General features: G+C 36.4%; 1 protein-coding gene and 1 long non-coding RNA gene across 18 annotated transcripts in view; one reads left to right on the top strand and one right to left on the bottom strand.

The window, feature by feature from the left end:
• The window catches only part of LOC134473290 (uncharacterized), a 75227-nt gene extending 73383 nt beyond the window's left edge, over positions 1–1844 (top strand). The window contains exon 3 of the long non-coding RNA XR_010043487.1: positions 1452–1844. This is a non-coding gene — a long non-coding RNA (uncharacterized LOC134473290). The remainder of the gene's footprint in view (positions 1–1451) is intronic.
• Positions 1–20220, bottom strand: part of Dock10 (dedicator of cytokinesis 10) — a 266509-nt gene that overhangs the window by 14682 nt on the left and 231607 nt on the right. For 15 of the 17 annotated variants that reach the window (XR_010043486.1, XM_063237241.1, XM_063237245.1 and 12 more), the window contains 9 exons: positions 13274–13411; positions 12509–12691; positions 12272–12382; positions 10939–11154; positions 8871–8928; positions 8460–8558; positions 6643–6749; positions 4129–4251; positions 3880–3993 (listed from right to left, as the gene is read on the bottom strand). Coding sequence is in view for 16 of the 17 variants with exons in the window: in XM_063237241.1 (XP_063093311.1) it covers positions 3880–3993; positions 4129–4251; positions 6643–6749; positions 8460–8558; positions 8871–8928; positions 10939–11154; positions 12272–12382; positions 12509–12691; positions 13274–13411 (1149 nt within the window). In the remaining variant the exon portion in view is untranslated. Of the gene's footprint in view, positions 1–196; positions 2153–3879; positions 3994–4128; positions 4252–6642; positions 6750–8459; positions 8559–8870; positions 8929–10938; positions 11155–12271; positions 12383–12508; positions 12692–13273; positions 13412–20220 lie in introns of those variants that run through there. The other 2 variants (XM_063237251.1, XM_063237247.1) reach the window with 2 other exon arrangements.

The following is a 20220-nucleotide window of genomic DNA, read 5'->3' as shown; positions in this document are numbered from 1 at the left end:
AAGATTCTGAGCTGCACTCAAGGAGGTGCACTTAAGAATCATGAGATCTAAATCCTTCAGTGCACAGAATAAAACTCCTCCAGCTCTTCCAGCTAATGAATTCCAGGGGCATCTCATGTCTGCATTCTGCAGCAAACATTCATCTGCTCTCCTGCAGAGTACCAGGGCCCAAGAATTTCACAAATTATAGGCAATGTTTGATCCTCATTGCTGTGTCTTTACTCTCCAAATTAATTATTTTAGGGAATTCAGTGGAATGCTTTACACAAACTGCTACGTGTAAAATTTCCATGGGCAGCGATACCAGGTGATGAGTTAGAAATTGCTATGCAAGACTTCTTTTTTAAAAATCCCAGCAGTGAAACAGTAATTTTCCATTTGTTTTCCAGTGCCTAGCTCATTGCAGACACAATTAATATTAAATGCCACATTCAATACGATAAACAGAAAGCACTACAAGTATATGGGATGCTAAAATATGGACTCATACGCACTTAGTAGAGGTGAAGATCCTGCTGCATATTACATTACTATAATATTTTTAACATGATTGCAAGATGCTCCAATGTGGATGCTAAAAGGTGAGATTTATTAGATATCAATCATCATCATGGATAGCAATTCATTTCTGTTTATGGATATTATGCCAATCAGGTAACCAGGAGTTCATCTTAATTCTTTAGAATCTTCACTGTACACACACTTAGGAGGGTGTTCGAATCTACTTTGTATTTCTTAATCATGAAGAGGCTGTGTCTGTTCAATACATTGTTCACACATGCCATCTGGTGTATTGGGGCAGGCACTGCATCATTTGCACAAGGATGTCTGGGGTTCTAACCTGCTGGTTATAAAGTTAACCTTAATGAGTTCTTCTACAAGCTCTTCAAAGGTGGCTGAGGTTTGAGCTTATAGGGGACCATCCGGAGGTATAGTCTTGGGTCTGAGCCTGTAACAAAACACTTTGCCTTTTGAGTTTGGTTGAGCTGGTTTTTTTTTTTTTTTTTTGGTTTGGTTGGTATTTTTTTTTTTTTATGTAAAAGACAATTGAGAATGCGAGCGGCATTTATAAAAATGTCAGGTTCCTTTCTAGTCAGCATGCTTTCCTAAAGAATGTGAAGAAGGGACAGTTAAGTCATTTGAAAGCTCTCCTCAATCTTTCCCCATGGCCCCTTCAGTTAATTTAGTACGAGGGTTTTCAAGAATTCTTTTAGTTGGTGAGTTAAGCAGTCAGTAGCCAAACTTTATAAATGAAAGTAGAAAATACTCATGTGGTATGGAGGTAGGAAGGAGTTTATAGAATTACAAAAAAGTATATATTGGTCAGGAAAGTTGAGCTGAATGGAACCTGATAGTGTGTGGATATTGAAAGAGTATTTCTTGCTAGCTTAATCAACAATAGTCTTCATCTGGGTACTGGAAGATTATTTCTGCCTTGGTTTTCATTCCAGATTTCTTCACTTCTTTCTGCAAATTTTGAAGCTTTCCTTGCTGGGTAAAGATTTATCTTCCTGCCACTTTTCATGTTGAGAATTGGTACCATCACTTCTGAGGATGCTCAGAGCTTACCAACACAGAGAGTCTTTTTTCTTCAAGAAATTCTGTGGCAATGACCAGGTCCTCTCAGAACTCTAGGAAGATGCCCATGAACAGTCACCAATGAAATGACTGCCACCCTCACGTTCTTGGCAAGCTGCTATGCTTTGTGGCCTGAAATAAACAGGCTTTGTTTTTTTCAGTACCAGGAATTGAACTCAGGACCTTGTGCTTGCCAGACAGGCACTGTGCCACTGAGCTGTATCCCTAGCCCCTGAAATAAACTGGAACTAGCTAATACCAGTCTATACTAGAGCTAATGTTGTATTCATATTTACATCAGTGTGTGGATATATTCTAGACTATATCCTCTATCTTCATGGAGAATGATGATTCACACGAAAAAGGATACATTTTTGTAATTCAGATAAATGGGATAAATGCAATTTAGTGCAAAAAATGCAGGATGATCCCAAAATAAATGGAAATGAGATTAGCTTATCCTTTGCACCAAATGTTGATTTGCACAAAGTTAAGGTTCAGTAAAATCATACAAAGGGATGTGTGAGGATCATTAGAACATGCAAAGTGAGAGGGAGAGAGAACTTACCACAGCCTGCAACAATCAAGACCAAAAGAAGAAAAGAGTAAACATCAGCATTAAAAACTAATTAGAAGCAGTAAGATTTGTTTCTACCTGTTTAATAGCCTGCATCTTAGATTTTAGTTGGAGAAACCATCAGGAAGTAACCTATTTTTCATGCCTGTGGTATTAATGGTATTTCATTACTCTTACTGGTGAAATAAATAAATGCGTATCTTGTGTGGTCCTTCTTTACTGCTCAGTTAGTCTGGGCTCATCTCCCTTGAAATTATCTTTCCCCTTCATACACTCTCATATCGCCTTCTTCACAGTGTTTTCTGCCCTTTTTCATGGTAATGATTCACTGAGGTCACACACTGCTTAATTTCGCATGGCTCCCAGTACCATCCCTTCCGTTCTTTCCTCCTTGCTGGAAGAGTCTCACACTTCTCTGTCACTAAAGAGATATGTGTACAACAGATAGTTCACATTCTTTTCTACGTGCCCTGAGAATGTCTAAATTAAGCTTTTCCCTGTAGACTGTGTTAGCTTCATACCACTAGGCCTCTCTGTTTCCACAATTCCAATGCCCTGTGAAGTGAGAGAACCCTAGTTCAGATGCAGGTGCCTAAGGTAAGTGGTCACTCTTTGATACTCTTCTGACAGAGAGAATCTATCTTTATTAATTCAGAAGTTAGCTTTTCAGCATCTTTGTTGGTCAGAGGAAAATATGCTTTTCAGAAGAGTGCAGTAGAAAATGATCTAGAATGGCTATGCTGAATTTGATTCGTTTACGACTTAAAAGGTCCCGAGGAGAACGAGAACCTGTGTGAAAGAGTGCTTCACATGAAGGGAAAAAAGGAAAGCAGGCTCACACTCATTGAAACTGAAAATAAGACAATGGCATGTTTATCCATAAAAAGAACAACCTGCAACACATCTGCTGAAATATAAGAATGATATAAGTCAAAAAGACGTGCCTGGGTTTATCCCATGCCAAGCACTGTATGAAAAGATATCCATAGTTAATGTACCACGTGTTTGCTTTTAGGCAAATGCACTGGCTAGCTAATATTTTAAGTCTTGTTCATTGCTGATGCAAAAAAACTGAGAAAGATAATTACACTGACCTATAACCCAGGAAACAAAAGAGGTATATAATGTTCTGTTTGGAAACAGTGGTAATTTGAAAATAGGAGAAAAGAAATTGCAATATTGTTGAGTCACAGGTTTGACACAGTGGATTCTTTTCTTTCTTAGAATGTTATGAATGTCATTTCTTGAAACATGTTCCATTTGATTTCACTTTAATCAATGATATAAACATTTGGCTAAGTATTTTGGGAGTGATTTAGAGGAGGAGGAGGAGGGGAAAAAGAGGGATGGGAAAGGAATTAGGAAAAAAAAAGAAGCACATTGTATTATGTACCTGTATCCAGTCCTCACATGACTGTAAGATACATGTACTGTACACACGTATTAAGAAAACAATGTTGGAGTGAACTGAGAAGAAAATGTTAAAAGGTGAGAACTCTCTATCTTCAGTCACTTAGAAATCACTGTTCTTGCTTGATTTGCACCGTTTTATGAATTTCTCTGGCCACTTGTTTTTCAATTTACCACATTTCTCTAGGCAAATGCATGGATATCTGCATCTTCTCAACTCCCTCGCGTATATAGTCAGATGATTTAAAATCACGAAAGACAACATTCTACTGCTCAACAGAATTTACAGGCCATGTTACTCCTTGTGAACTCACCTGCCCATAAAATGCCACACGATAGTAGCGGCCAAACAGCCTCTTCTCTGAATTCACCACCTCTGCCACTTTTAGGTATGACCGATGAATATCATAGTAGAGATCTGATAATTTCTAAAACCATAAATCAAAAAGTCATTAAATGATGATGGAAAAAAGGAGCTCCTATTTAGCTTTTGAGAACTGCACGCAATTTCCCAAGGTGAAGGAGCAGATTTTAACTAGCTCCTAGAAGTTTCCAATACATACTTTGAAGTCTCGTTGCTTCTCAAAAACGGCAATGATAGGCTTGTTGACATCAGCGATGAGTTCATATCGCTCTGATTTCCAAAGGAACTCCACACACATATACAGCTGCTCCACCAGAATATTCTATAATGCCCCAAAGGAAAATTTTAGACTGAAGTTGTGGCTCATTCCTAAAACGCAATTTCTAAGCTACTGCTTTGCCAAGTTGTTTCTTAGTGAGATTCTAAATTTGCTGCCTTTGTTATTTGCAATTAAATCCTAGGGAAGGATGCCAGTATTTTCTTGGAGTCTTCTATTTTCTTCACTGTTATCACTTAACAAGTGCAACAGACCTGCTAATTCAAATCTATGAAGTGCCATCAGCTCTTTCTGTGTGTTTCCATTGCCATTGTTACTGACTACTCAAAGTCCTGTTACTCCCAGGCCCCTGGAGTAGCTGTCTAGCAAGTTTATGTTCTCTGACCCTTGGCCACTGTGTGGTAATCTTTCTTTCTGAAACATAAATCTGATCTCCTTTGCCATAAACCTCTGTGGAAACTCCAGTTTATGACCTCCTGTCCAAAGTCTCCAGCCTGGCATGGGAGGAGGTCCATGCACAGGCACCGAGCTCCTCTGTGCTCCACTGTGCCTCTTCCACCCAACACTCTGCCTTGGACTTTGCACTTTGGCTATATGGAGTGGTGCACTGTGTTCCTAGCATACTTTCTTTCCTGGACTCTTTTGCCTGTGTCGTTACCCCATCTGTAAGGACTCTCTGTTCTCATTTGACATCTTCAAGACCCATCAAATGTCAACATCTGGTACAAAACTATGGAGAGCTTTTACATAGGATTGTGTTACAGAAATGTGCAGTGAATGTGCACATTTTAAAAAATGTATTATAGGGGCTGGGGATTTAGCTCAGCGGCATAAGCGCCTGCCTTGCAAGCAGGCAGTCATGAGTTCGATCCCTGGTACCGATAAAAACGAAAAAGACAAAAAAATAAATGTATTATAATAACAAACACACTGGTATTAATCACCATTCAAATATCCCCCCTCTAGCTTTGAACATGCTTATCCTATCATTCCTGCCACTTTCTGAAGCAGTTCTGTAAGTCCTCTTTTGTGAGTATAGAGGCACACTGACCTGTCTGCCTTGATGTTCTGAATCAATTCAAAACATTCACCTTTCACAGTCATTTTGACTTTGGGGCAGAGCCAGAAGTTGCAAAGGGTGCCTGACTGAGTGAATGAGGTGCACAAGGTCACACCATCTTGTTTTTACAAGCCCACCTTTCTGGGATGGCACTCAGCAGCAAAACTCACTCTACTGTTGATCACACTTTTTGAAGCTACTTAGGAGAATAGATTTTTACAACTGCTTCAGAAAGTGGCCAGAATGAAATGAAGAGGCTTGTTTCAAGTGGGATTATTGGCAATGTATTATTTACTATAATAGTTTGTAAATTTAAAACATGCTGTAGTTGTTGATCAGCCTCTATATATCTATTTATCCTATTCCAATCACTTTCATGCAAAAAATTATTCCTTTTAAAATTGTAACCATATATGATATCTAGACAAATAGTTACCAAGCATGTATTTCTAACTGCCCACTTACCACCTTGAAGGAATCTGCATTTCTCATGTTATAAAATTCTTTATGATCAAGAGTTATGCCTTGTTTATCTGTGTTTCATAACTCTTAATGCGTCATAGATTGGTGATACATGAATTCATAACCAACTGAAGTGGAGCTTTATATAAGCTCCAAAAAATGTATAATACTGTTGAAATGTTTCCAACAATGTCCTTTAAGAAATAGTCCTTAAACATTACTTCAAATAGTCACTATAAATACATAATTACATTTTCTTTTGTTTATTTGAAATATACATCAAGTTTATGAACTACATATAAAATTTTATCAAAGTCCCTTCTTGAATTTGCATTCTGTATCCTTTTTTCCCACCAAAGTAATATTAAAATTTTTAAATATTATTTTATTAGTTGGTGAGAGGAACTCTATTTTCTTTGCCAAAATTGTTGCTAATTTCAAGTAGACAATGTCTTGTTTTTATTAATGAAAAACAACTACATTTGCCTATCAGCTCCTTTTGTTTTTTGAAGAAACTAGTGAGGTATAATTGCACTTACAAATATACTTGCTAATGTATTTTTTAAAAAAAGCTTTGACAAGTTTATAAAAATTTTAGCAGCCCTTAACATCTTCACCAAAAGACTAGTCACTGTTTGTCTTATAAAAGAGCTGACTGTGTACACTGGAGTTCTTAGAGAAGCAAAGGGAGCTCAGCTAAAATTTTCATTGAAAACTATGCTTTATCAGTGGAATCTGGTATCTATTAATCTTGGCTTAAGTTTAGCCTAATTTATTTTGTTTGTTGAAATCATAACATAGAGTAATTTTATCAGATTTTTGAGTTAGCTCCTTTCCCCTGAGTCAGCTTAGTATCACAGCTCAATGCATTTTTAAAAACTTAATCATCACACATTAGGTCATGGTAGTCTAACCTCATTGTAGGGTGTATCTTGCATCCCCGAATCCTCTTTCATTGCTCCTTCTTCTTTAATATTTGGTGTAATGCTCAGAAAAGCTGGCCATCCCATGGAGAACAGGCCTTGGCAGGATCAAGCAAAATGAAACATTGATAGAGTCAAATCTTGTTGGGATTAGATTATTGACTTTCTTTATGATGTCACAAGTCATAGCATTATAATCTTCTCATAATCAATAAGCTGGTTAGAGTGTGATTATAGATAAGTAGTCTTCTTGTCACGTTTCCCTTTAATTATTTTTGTATAATTTTCAGGTAGCATACTTCCTGTAAAGCAGTAGTATGGGAGTTTCGAACACAAAGTGGTAGATGTAGGTAACACATTTGCAATGTCCTGGTTTAATATAGCCTTTCTGAGTCTGTTGTACTCAGCTGTTAAGCTGGAGACATGAATATCTATCTCAAAAAGTTTGAAAGATTTAAAACATTACAATTTGAGAAAAATGTCTAGAACAATCAGTACATTTTCCTTACTTTTATTTTTAAATTTGTAATTTAAAATATAAAACTATTTTATTTTTAAAAATTAGTGTGTTTGCAGTATACCCTAGTTTATTCTCTTTGAAGGACTATTATAAGGGAGTCATGTATCTTGATCATTTTTGTTCCCTAAAGTAGTATCTTTGCAATGCTCAGTTCTCACTAGTTTTCACTCTTTTTCATCATCCCGAAACCTTCTTAAATTTTAGTAACCTGGAAAGTAACATCATAAAGATCTAAAAGAGACTAACAGACTTTCCAGGAGTATAGGAACAGCTGGTCCCAGAAAGGGAGTCAGTCTCGGCAGTGAGGAGAGCATGATTAGGGTGACAGTCTGCAGTGCCAGCCCAACTCTCAACTCTGGTCCCATCTTAGCCAAACACCAGCTCTCAGCAGGTTATTTTCCCTTTCTTGGTTTTCTCACCCAAAAACCAGAGGAAATCAAAGGACTGTGGCCATTAATTGAGTCATTGCTGGTACAGTACTCAGCATGGAGCCTTCCATGTGTCAAGTACTGAGTTATTGCTTACACTTTTGTGAAATGATTTCATTTTCCATAAGCATCTCATTAGCTATGTCACTAAATTATCACTCCCCAAGCATAGGAGAAATTATAATTAATGCAATTTAAACCTTGTTTTTTTAAAATCGGCTTTCCTACTTTTTATATTGATGTCTCTTTGATAACTACATAGGTGAATTGATTATAGAAAGAAATGTTGAAACATCTTTCAAATGATATTTATTAAGACATGTGAGGTACCTGTACTTTCTGGAGTTGCCTATGCTCAGCTATATTCTTACCTACTTGTATATTGTAAGAGGCTTACTCCTCTAACTCAGAAGCATGACATAAAAACATATTAAGGTTTTCCAATATATGTCAGACACATGCCGAGGGATATGCATTTAACCTAATGCATTATAAACAAGCAGCTTCCCCACTTCAGAGCTTACTGATAAATACATTCCATTTTCTAGGGACATGTTCAATAAAAAAATCCCAATGGCAGACTGGCATGCAGATATTGGTAGCTAAATATGACCATAACTCCTAAGCCCAAACATTGGATGATATGCATTTATTTTGCTGAGAACTTTTCAGTAATCTAAAGTTTATATGTTTTGGATGGGATTTCCAAATGGCAGGAGCTTAAGGATTTTGCAGAGTAAATTCCATAGGTGTGAGATTTTGCTTCTAATACGACATTTAAGAAGGTTTCACTGGAGCCAAATAGAGCAGTAATGAGGCTTTCTCTGTGCCAGAGGCCAACAAGTGGTTAGGTCACTCACTTCCTCCGCCTGAAGTTGTTAGTAGTGGGTTGCTATCACAGGGGTGGGTGTCCTCTGGGAGCAGGGATGCTGTGTGAATCTGTTCCATTTTCCAGTAACCTATGGTAGTGCAAGATGATGTTAGGATATAGCTAAACGTTTTGGTTAATACAAGGTTATGAAACTATAAGTTATTAATCAAGAAGTTGACCACTGAGTCAATCTTGCTGTACATAAAATAAACAGGCAGATGGTATAATAGACAAGAGTTAAAAATTTCAAGTACTGCATAATGAGAAAGACATGGGAAAGGCCATGTTATCTGCTAAAACATTACTGAGATTAATAGAAAGCAAAATTAATCAATGAATCCTAAATTAGATTTTAGCACGTTGACTCTTGGGTCCTCTCTCCCACAGTTGTCTCACTTACCCTTCCTTTTCAGGTATTCAGCGATGAGTGCAGCTATATGGATGTAACACATAGCAGCCTGTGCCAGGAAACAAAGCAAACACGTTTACAGAAAGGCTCTTACTCCATATCTAATTAGGGCTAATCTATCAAGGCGAGTCATTACTTCGTGACAGAATATGTTATCCAGAAAAAATTTCAAAATATTAATCTTAAGAGTAAAATGAAATAAAAGAACACAATTTGGGACATTGTGGTTCTTGATATAGTTTGAGATGGGTGAATGAACTGAGTTGAAGAATTTTCTCACAAAGTTACCTTCCTTTCTTAACATCTAAGCCCAGATTTTTAAAAAAAAAATTCCCAGGTATCTTCTTATCACTATAAACTCTCAATTTCAGCATAAATTAGGGATAATCTGTGTCTAAGGATTTTCTACCTCCAATGATAGCCCTCTTCAAGTTGTACTGCATTGAAAATGCTTGTCTAGAGGGACAGCACTTGATTAACTAGTGTGACCTGGAGTAGCATGTATACCCCCTAAACTGGGTTATACGGATGGTATTTGATCTTTCTCTAGTATTTCCTACAAAGCCTTAAATGTTGAGTGCATATTAAAATATGACTTGTTGAAAGTTCTAAATAACTTCAGATTTTTCCTTTTAAGGTTGCTGGAAGGATTTTACCATTGTTGGGTCTGTCTAATGGCACTACAGTTGTTCTCTCTTCTTGCCAAACTGCTGCCAAAACAAGCTTCTGCTTTCTGTCTCACAAACCCTGATCACCACAAAAGCTTTAGGTTTTGGGGTCATTGTAGACAAATTTATCTCTTCCCAAGAGAGCCATAGTTCTGAGAATAAGCAGAACTTTCCCTTTTGGCACCCAGGAGCCTGGCGGGGATGAACTGCTGCATATGCATCCACCCAGTGTTAAAGCTGACATAGGAAAGTTAGGTATGGTTCCACAGCTTTGTCAGTGATCTCTCCTTGTATGGCATAAGGAGTTAATTCTCTCATGGCCAGTTCAGACTAGCTGCAGTAAGGACTGATTTCCTCTGCCCGGGTTTACTCACTACACAGTAGGTAGCTTTTCCTATTAACTCCAAGGGTAAAGAAAATGCTGTGGAACATAGAACACTACCTTATGGGACTCTCAATTTCCAGACAGTGTAATTACTGTCCTCTTTAGCCTCATCCGGGCTGCTTTCACGTGTTGCTGCACCGCCTCCCACCCGACCCTTATCTCAGGCCATCAGCGTGGACTCAGGCATTCTTAAATTTTGCATGCAAACTTATTGCATATAAAGTATAGCTGTGTCATATATAGAGAAATGGGAAGATATAATAATTTTTTTTATAATTCATGCTGTGTGAGAAAGTGGAGTCATGCTGATAAAGAGTTCAATGTATTCACTAAGATGCCCATTCTGGTTTGACTATTGTCTCCTTTGTAAGTCCTGTAATCTTTACAATGTTTAAGTTTTATTGTTCTTGTTCTCTACTGTTTTGTTCAACTTTATAATACCTAATGAGATAGACAATTCTTTTTAAGGAAACAAGAGACATTATGGTAACCATTGTTGATAACCTTGTACTCTGTTCTTACATCATATACTATGTCTATTCTTGGTTTTGACTGACAGCTTTGTTTTGCCATATTTGACTTTATTCTCTTCCAAAAAAAAGTAATAAGAACTAAGGAGTAATAAAACCCAAAATGTGTAAATTTTGTTGTAAAAAGGGGAGGGAAAGAAAGTACTCTAAGGGATACAACTGCAAGTGTGTTTAGGGGTGTTAAATAGCTGACCATATTAATGTTTTTGGTTGGATCATTGAACACAACTGTTTGCATTCTCTCTGTTTGAATGTTCAGTTTGTATGCTTTGATACTGTGACTTGAGTAACTATCTCTAAGATGATAGTGTGTAATCTATTAACTGGTGATTTCTTACTTTTTTCTTTTGTAGTTCTGTATTACTTGTACCCTTACACTGCTTTGTTTTGTTTTGTTTTTTCTCTTTTTCTTTTTAAATAAAATTTTAAAAAAAGAGCTCAATGTAATGGTGAATGTGTCAGCCTTTGCTGATCACCTCAGATAAGTCTCCATTTCTGGCATGAATCTTGGCCATACTCTCCAGCCAGGTCCTCCGCAGTTCAGGGGTGCTTGCATAGGAGTTTGCCAGGCTGTACTGAAGGTCCACCAGCATCTCAGGGTCCTTTTCATGCTCCTTCATTTGAGCTGTGGCCATCAGAACGGTCCTGATTCGTTTAGTGAGGTCTTTCACTTCTGCTGGGAAATTGCTGTTCTTTGGAAAAGAGAGAGGCTGGGTCATTATCTACTTAGAGTTCCTAGGAGAACTTGTTTCAAGCCATGCTATTTAATTATGGTTGACCTCACAGTGTGGATGCTTGGTATGTGGTTCACAAATGTGTTCGTTTGCTACATATATAGATTCTGGGTCTTACAACTGTGGCTACACTCACACATTTGGAGGTAAGAATTGCACTAGACACTATTCTGTCTTCAAGCCTACCTCCTCCTGTTAGTAGCATCTCCATAGTCCTTGACAGCCTGCCCTCCCCAGCTCTTGTTGTTCACGTGATGATCTGAACAAGTCTGATTTCATCCTTAGTCTGACACCAGGGGAGCACATGGCACTTATCTGGCCAATTATACTGTTTGATCTCCCTGGTCACAAAGATTGTTTTAGGGATGGGCATATGACAAAAGATTGGATGAAAGAGATTCCTTTGTTGAACTTTGATTGATATTATCAAACAAAGTGCTTTTTTGCCTATAAGATACTATTAGTATCCTTTTGATTTCTAAGGATAATCCTATGGGGTGAGCATACTTGAAGTGAACAAGGAAGACTTGAACAGAAAGAGAGGAGGGCAAAACAGGATCAGTAGGCGACAAGATCTTAAATCATTGTTTTAATCTTTGTATGTAGTTATCACCCAAGCTCACCTTTAGTTTTCATATAATGATCAGAAGTGAAAAAATCTATAGAAAGCACAAAAAGAAAGATGAGAAGTACTTGTCTAAGATTGGGGTTGTAAGTGAACTGTTTTATTTCTGACTATTGATGGTTAATCTGCTTGTTATATAACATATGTCTTGGGAATGCCACTTAACAGATTATGTGCTATAAATGTAAAAGCTAGGCCTGGGGATTTAGCTCAGTGGCATAAGCACTTGCCTTGCAAGCAAGCAGTCATGAGTTCGATCCCTGGTACGACAAAAAAAAAAAAAAAAAAAAAAAAAAAAGTCAAAGCTATCAATTTGAATGACTAAAAATATATGCTCAGAATCCCAATGAACAAAATGAAGAATTAATATTTAATGATTTTTTTCTAGCTCACAACAAGAGTTTCAGTTTATCTTAGATTCTGTAGAAAAGTCTACAAAGCACTTCTTACTTTCATTTGCTTGTCTCCATTGGCAAAATTATTGGTGATTGCCAGGGAGTGTTGAAAGCGAGAGCCTCCAATCCCAGCATCAGCTATTAACTGGCTTACAGCTTTGATGAGCTGAAAAGGAAAAGAAAAATGAACCTCTTTAAGCAAAATGCCTTGTTGGTTTACGGTGCTGCAGGTCTAATTTAGGGGCTTGTGCATGCTTTTATAAGAGAATTAATGAAAGTTGGTACCACCTACTTGTAAGTGGGACCGGACAATTGACTTCTGTTTGTTAAATTCAAAATTCTTTCTCATGAAGAAGTATAGAAGAGCTGAGGCTTCCATTTGAGTTGATCGTGACCGGTGATTACAACATTTCAGGACTTCATAGCAGAATGATCCACAGAGGTCAGCAGGTCCTTGAAAGAACGCTGAGGGAAACTGGAGAAATAAACGAATGAGTGGAATGGACAACTTTCCTTCATTTTTCTCTGTCCATTCTCATTTGAAAAATCCCTCTTCTGTTTTAGTTTACTCTCTTTCTCCCATTTGAAGGTAAGCAAGGTATACTTTCATTCATGAAAGTCTATATAATTCTCTACATCATCAGTAGCTGAAAATAGCCCACAGTAATTGAATGAGAACCTTGAGATGTCTTCTATTTATTTGACATGGTTAAAATCCCAGAGTGTTATTTACAGGTGTCCTCACAGTGTCTGTACCTACTTTAATGTAAACCCTTTAACTTGACATAGAAAGATATGACATGTGCAGGAATGTATTTTACTAACATTGCTCATACAATTACTGGGAATCCATTTAACTATTGATTAGGCACTAATTTTATTTCCTTTTGGTATCCAAGCATGGAAAATCTGTCAACTCATTTGCAGCCCAGAAATCATATTAATAAGTAGCAGAAGAAAGCAAACCTTTTTCTCTCCATATCAAGGGACACAAAGATTATGATGTGCACGTTATCATCCTTAAATGAGCCCTCCTGGGAACCTGAAGGATCCTTACCTTGCATACAAACAATCTCAAAGAGGCAAATACATGCTTCAGTGCGGTGGCTGACTGGTTGACTTGGAAAAAGAGCATGTAGGTATCAAAGACCCTTTTCATTAATGAATTCTGACAGTCAGACTGTTGTAGCTGTCTCTGGAAATTCAGCACAGATGTTAATTAGGATAAATGAAACATTTGCATTTCTTCAAACATATTTTTGTGAGCCTACCATGTTGTAGGCATAGTTCTGGATGGTAGGTAAATGCACACAGCAGTGATAGAAAACATGACTAAATAAAATAATGGAGTAAGAGGATGTAATAGAAAGTATTTTCTTTTGGGGTGGAATTACTTTGTTCAGGTGATCAGCAAAGACCTAACTAACAGATGCACGAATGTATGTGCTGATGGAGCCTGCCTTAGAGAAATTTAAAGGACAGTCACAGGAGGGAGAAACAGATGGTGCAGGAGCCTATAGTTGGAGAGATGCTTATGAAAATGAAAAGCAGAGTGAGTGGGTAGGGATCAGGAAAGATGAGATAAAGTCACAAATAGATCTGAACTGACATTGGGAAAATACTTCAAATGGGTGAGATTTGAGTGACATTTCTAGTGGGCAATAAAAATATCAAATACAATGGTTACTTTTTTCTGTCACCATCATCACCTGTCATGGGAAAGCAAGGTTTGATGTAATCATGATGTTGGATACAGAGACTTCAATCAATGGACTCAGGATTTCCTGGTTTAGTCTTGATTGTGCTCGCCTGAGTCTGTAGCTCATTTGGTTGAAGTGCAAATGTTTTTAAAATATCTTTACTGAAGTAGGTGGCATCCAATAAATTGTACAAATTCTAAGTGTGTATTTTCATAAATTCAATATTCATATAGATCTTTGAAACCATACTGTAATCAGGATCATCTTTTTGGTAATTCCTTCTTACTCTTTCTCAGGCATTTTTAAACCTTTATACAAATTAAGTAATACAGCAATAGTATCGTGTTCTTCTGTTTTTTCCCTTTTTTGACTTAATGCATGTTTTAGTCTGTATCAGTAATTTATTGCTTTTTACAGCTAAATAGTACTCTATACATAAAGCACACACTTTTGTAATCCCTCTACTTGTCAGTGTACATGGGAATGACTTTTTTTCATTTTTGCTGTTGAAAATAAATCTGAGGTACATGTCTGTGTACAGAGCTTTGTGCAGGCATGTGTTTTTATTTCTTGAGGGTCAGTATTTACTCACAGTAGTAAAAGTCTTTACTGTTTGCAACCCTAGCATGAGTACAATTTATCTGCATCATTGTTAAAACTTGGGATGATCAATCTTTTAATTTATTTATTTAACTTTTAAATTTTAAAGAGAAAAAACACAAAACAAGTAACTACAAAAAAACCTCAAAACAATAACAATATACACTTTCAAAACAAGATGATAGGATTGAACAATGGTTGTTATATTGCATATTGTTATCTTCGAAAGAGTTGCTTAGATTACCAGATATAGACATGCAAAAATAATGGGTATTAACTGTTTTTTCCAAGAACTAATAGAATTAGTAGTATAAACATCTTAGCTATCTTACATATACATATATATGTATATACAAATATGTACAAATTTATATCTTTTCCTTTTTTTCCTCCTTTCCCCTATCCCACTTATTTTTTCCTCTTTGAACAGTTTCTTACCCTTTCAAAATGTGTATTGTAGATTTTTGGATCTTATTTTCACTTTCATTTTCTTACACTAGGGAGACAGTATGGTATTTACACATTGGGTTTGACTTATTTCACTTAAGAGTATGATCTCAAATCGCATCTACCTACCTATAAAAACCTCAATTCAATCCTTCTTTATAGCAGAGTAGTACTCCATTGTATAAAAACACAACATCTTTTTTAAAATCAGTTCCTTGGTTGATGGGTATTTGAGTTGTTTCCAAGATCTGGCTATTACAAATTGTGCTGCTATAAACATGGGTGCAATATATCACTGTGGGGTGATGTTTTCAGTTCTTCTGGGAATATGCCCAGAAGTGAAATGGCTGGTATAAAGGGAATTCTAATTCTCATTTTTTGAGGAAACTCCACACAGATTTCCACCATGTCTGTATCAGTCAACGTTCGCACCAACAGTGGAGCAAGTTTCCTTTTTGGACACAGGCCCTCCAGCAATTATTATTAGTTGATTCCTTGATCTGGGTCATTCTTTCTGGAGTAAGATGGAATCTCAGTATTATTTTAATTTGCAATTCTTGAATAAGCAATGATGCTGAACATTTTTTCATATGTTTATTTTCTTTTTGTATTTCTTCATCTGAGAAATGTATATTCATCTCAGATGCCCATTTTTGGATTCGATTGTTTAATTTTGGGGGCCTCGTATTTTTAAATTTTTATACATTTATACAAGTCCTTCATCTGAGGGACATTTGGCTGTTTTTGCCCATTTGTAGGTTTTCTTTTCACTCTGTTGGAGATTACTTTGACATACAAAAACTTTTTAATAAGACAAGATCCAGTTGTTGATTCTGGGGAGTATTTCCCATGGGGTTTGATTTTTGTTCTGCCTACTCCATGTCTTCAAGATTTTTACCTACTTTGTCTTCCAGCAGATTTAGTGTTTCTGTTCTAATATTTAGATCTTTGATACATTTTGACTTTAGTTTAGTGCATGGTGATAGATATGGGTCTAGTTTTAGTTGTGGGCATATGGAGAGCCAGTTTTTCCAGCATCACTTATTAAAGAGGCTGTTTTTCTTCCAATAAATATGTTTGGTCCCTTTGTCTAAGATAAAGTGGCTTGGTGTGTTTTTGTTGAGGCTGGATCTTGTAATCTATTCCATTGATCTTTTTTATGTCAGTATAATGCTGATTTTATCGTAGTAGCTTTGTAGTATAATTTCAAGTCAGGGCTTGTGATTCCTCCTGCCTTGTCTTTGTTGCCTAGGATTGCCTTTGCTATTCTAGGTATCTTCTGGTTCCAGATGAATTTTAGGAATGATTTCTCTAGATCTATAAGGTAATCCTGGTATTTTGATTGGAATTGCATTCAATCTGTATCATAATTTTGGGAGAATGGCCATTTTCACAATGTTTGTTCTTCCTATCCATGAGAAAGGAATGTCTTTCCATTTTCTGAAATCCTCTTTGATTTCTATACTCAAGGAACATTGTAATTTTCAATGTATAGATCTTTTACTTCCTTTGTTAGACTGACTCCTAAGTATTTCTTTCTTTGGGTGCTATTGTGAAGGGTATGGCTTCCTGTATTTCTCTCTTGTTGAATTTGTTGTTTGTGTATAGGAACACTATTGATTTTTGAGTGTTGATTTTGTATCCAGCTACATTACTGAATTTGGTTATTAGACCTAGGATTCTTTCAGTGGAATTTTTGGTGTCTTCTATGTAAAGTATCATATCATCTTCAAACAATGATAATTTAACTTATTTACCTGTGCTTATTTCTTTTATTTTCCTCTTGTCTAATTGCTCTAGCTAATGTTTCCAGAATTATATTGAATAGGAGTGATAATAATGGACATCCTTGTCCTGTTCCTGATTTTAGAATGAAAGCTTTCTGTTTTTGTCCTTTAATACAATGTTGGCTGTTAGTTTATCATGCACAGCTTTTATCAGGTTGAGGTAAAGACCATTCATTCTGATCTTTCATAGGGTTTTTACCATGAAAGAGTGTTGGATTTTATCAAAGCTTTTTCTGAATCTATTGAGATGAGCATGTGTTTTTTGTTTTTGGCTCTGTTGATATGGTGTATTTCATTTATTAATTTGTATATGTTGAACCATTCCTGCATTCCTGGGATGTATCCCACTTGATCATAGTGTATAATCTTCTTAATGATTTGTTGCCTTCTTCTTGCGAGTATTTTATTAAGGATTTCTGCACCTACGTTCATGAGGGAGATTGGCCTGTAGTGCTCTCTTTTGGTTGGGTCTTTTGCTGGTTTTGGTATTAGGGTAATACTTGCTTCAGGAATGAGTTAGGGAGAATTCTTCCATTTCAATTTCACTGAAGAGTTTGAGGAGTGTTGGCATTATGTCTTCCTTAAACTTCTTGTAGAATTCAGCAATGAATCTATCAGGCCCTGGGTTTTCTTTGTTGGTAAGGTTCTAATTACATTTTCAATTTCATTAACTGCAATTCAGTTATTCAACAGGTTTACATCTTCTTGATTCAGCTTTGGTAATTGATACATTTGTAGGGATCTATCTATTTCCTCTGTGTTATCTAAGCTATTGTGTCCTGACCTAGGTCCCCAATATCCCAAATGAGTGTACAGCAAAGGCTTAAATCAAATGAGACAAATGGTATGATTTTAGGGGGTCAAAACCCTTTAGCTGAGTTCGAGACTCTGAGGGCTAAGACAGAGACTTTTCTGGACCACTCTTTTTTATTAGGTCCAAAACAAAGGGGAAACTGAGGAAAGTGCAGGCAAGGAGCAGAACCTTGGGAGACACTTCAAAGACTTCTCCAAGTAGTAAATTACGATTTAGGAGAACTGCTTCATCTCTAGGATGACATTTATGGTAGGAGTGCATCTGCAGGAGTAAGATTCCTGCAGTTGTAGTCTCTATTTACTTAATTAGTGCTGGAGCTAAGGTGTCCTCAGTTGTGGCCTTATCTTGCCCTCTGAGGTATCTCTGGCCTCACAGGCCACTACAGGCCTCAGCCAGGACCAGTGATTCACAGAGGTTCACATTGCCAGGCAAGGGGCCCAGGCCCAGGACAGATTCACAGGTAAACATAGAAAGCCAATTAGTTAATTTTAAATCCTGCTCAGAGCCGCTTTGTAGTGGTCTCCAAAACTAACCTATGAGAGTAAAGGTTTCTGAAGTACTTATTGATGATCTTCTGTATTTCCATTGGATCAGTGATGATTTCACCCTTTTCATTCCTTGGTGCATGAATCTGAGTTTTTTGATAAGGTTGGCTAGGCACTTATCAACTTTATTTATCCTTTCAAACAACCAACTCTTTGATTCATTAATTCTTTGTATTGTTTTCATAGTCTCAATTGTATCACTTTCTGCGCTGATCTTCATAATTTCCTGCTTTCTTTTGGCTTTGGGCTTCCCTTGTTCTTCTTTTTCTAGATGTCTGAGGTGTATCTTATTGTTGCTTATTTGTGTTCATTCTGTTTTCCTTATATGAGAATTCTCTGCGATCAATTTCCCTCTGATGACCGCTTTCATTGTGTCACACAGGTTCCAGGAAGTTGTAATTTGCATTTTTGTTAACTTATTGTTTAATTTCTTCAACCATAATTATTTAGGACGCTATGTTTAATTTCCATGTGTTTATGGGTTTTTGTGGTTTCTTTTGTTATTAATTTCTAGTTTTATGGCATTATGGTCAGATAATATGCATGAGATAATTTCTATTCTTTTGCATTTACTTAAGCATGTTCTATGGGCTAGAATATGTTCTATTTTAAAGAATGCCCTATGTATGGCTGAGTAGAATGTGTATTCTGATGTTCTTGGGTGAAATATTCTGTACATAACTACTAAGTTCACTTGTTCAAAAGTTCAATTCAGTTATGTTATTTCTTTGCTAATGTTTGTCTACTTGATCTGTATCTTAGTGATAATGGGGTGTTAAGGTCTCCTGATATAACTGTATTATTGCTTATTTGATTTTTCATGTTTATTAATATTTATCTTATATAGCTGGATGCTCCTTTAATATACATATATGTTACACACACACACACACACATATATATATGTGTGTGTGTAACATTGTTATCTCCTCCCCTTGAAGTTTTTCCTTAGCCATTATGTACTGACCTTCTTTATCTCTTTTGATCATTCTTGGTTTGAAGTTCACATTATCTGCAAACAGCATAGCTACCCTTGCTTTTTTTTTTTTTTTTTTTTTTGATTCCTGTTGCATGATGTATTGTTTTCCATCCTTTGACTTTGAGCCTCTGAGTTTCCTTTTGGGTTAGATGGGTTTCTTGTATGCATCATGTATGGTTAGATTTTGTTTCTGATCCACTCTCCCGGTCTGTTTAATTGGTGAATTGAGGCCATTTATATTAGTGGTTATAACTGATATATATACTGCCTTATTTCTGTCATTTTGCCTTTATGCTGTTAGTTCATTATGTTTCTCCTCTGTTTGTTTGCCCAACTTCGTGTTTTTTTCTGTAGTTGTTCTTGAAGTTGTAGTTATTTTTATGCCTATCTAGAACATCTTTTAGTACTCTTTGTAGGGTTGTTTGTTGGTTACGAAGTTCTTCAGTTATTCTTTGTTCTAGAAGTATCTTATTTCTCCATCAGTTTTGAAAGATAGTTTTGCAAGGTCCATCAATTTGAGTTGGAAGTTTTCTTTCAGGACTTGAAATAGTTTACTCCATGTTCTTCTTTATCTGATTGTGCTGAAAAGTCTGCTATGATTCTAATGGGCTTTCCTTTATAGGTGATCTGTTTCTTTTCTCCAACAGCTTTTAATATTTTGTTCTTATGCTGGATTTCTGGGGTCTTGATTATCATATGTCAGGGTGTAGATTTATTTTGGTCATGGCTAATTGGAGCTCTATATGTTTTGCTTATCTGTAAGTCAGTTTCTTTTCCGATGCTTGGGAAATTTTCTGCTATCACTTCTGTTAATAGTCTTTTAATTTCATTTGTGTTGACATCTTTCATTTAAACCCATCAAATTTATATTGCTTTTCTTTGCCTCATAACTGTTGAATTGTTATGTCCTAGTTCTTTGTTATTTTTAAAAGATCTTTCCTTTTCTGATCAATAACTGCAATCTTGTCTTCAAGTTCTGAAAATCTTTCTTCACATTTGTTCAAGTGGTTTTGCCAGTGTTTGATGGAATTTTTGATTTCCTGGATATCTCTTTGAATCTGTTGCATTCATCCTAATTCTTTCCAGCATTGTTCATTTGAAGTTTCCTTCATATTCCAATGATGCTGTTTTT

Source organism: Cavia porcellus, unplaced genomic scaffold, assembly GCF_034190915.1.
Source record: "Cavia porcellus strain 051 isolate PalLab524CR breed Dunkin Hartley unplaced genomic scaffold, mCavPor4.1 scaffold_26, whole genome shotgun sequence".
NCBI classification, from domain to species: Eukaryota; Metazoa; Chordata; class Mammalia; order Rodentia; family Caviidae; genus Cavia; species Cavia porcellus.
This window is presented reverse-complemented; position numbering and strand designations above follow the sequence as displayed.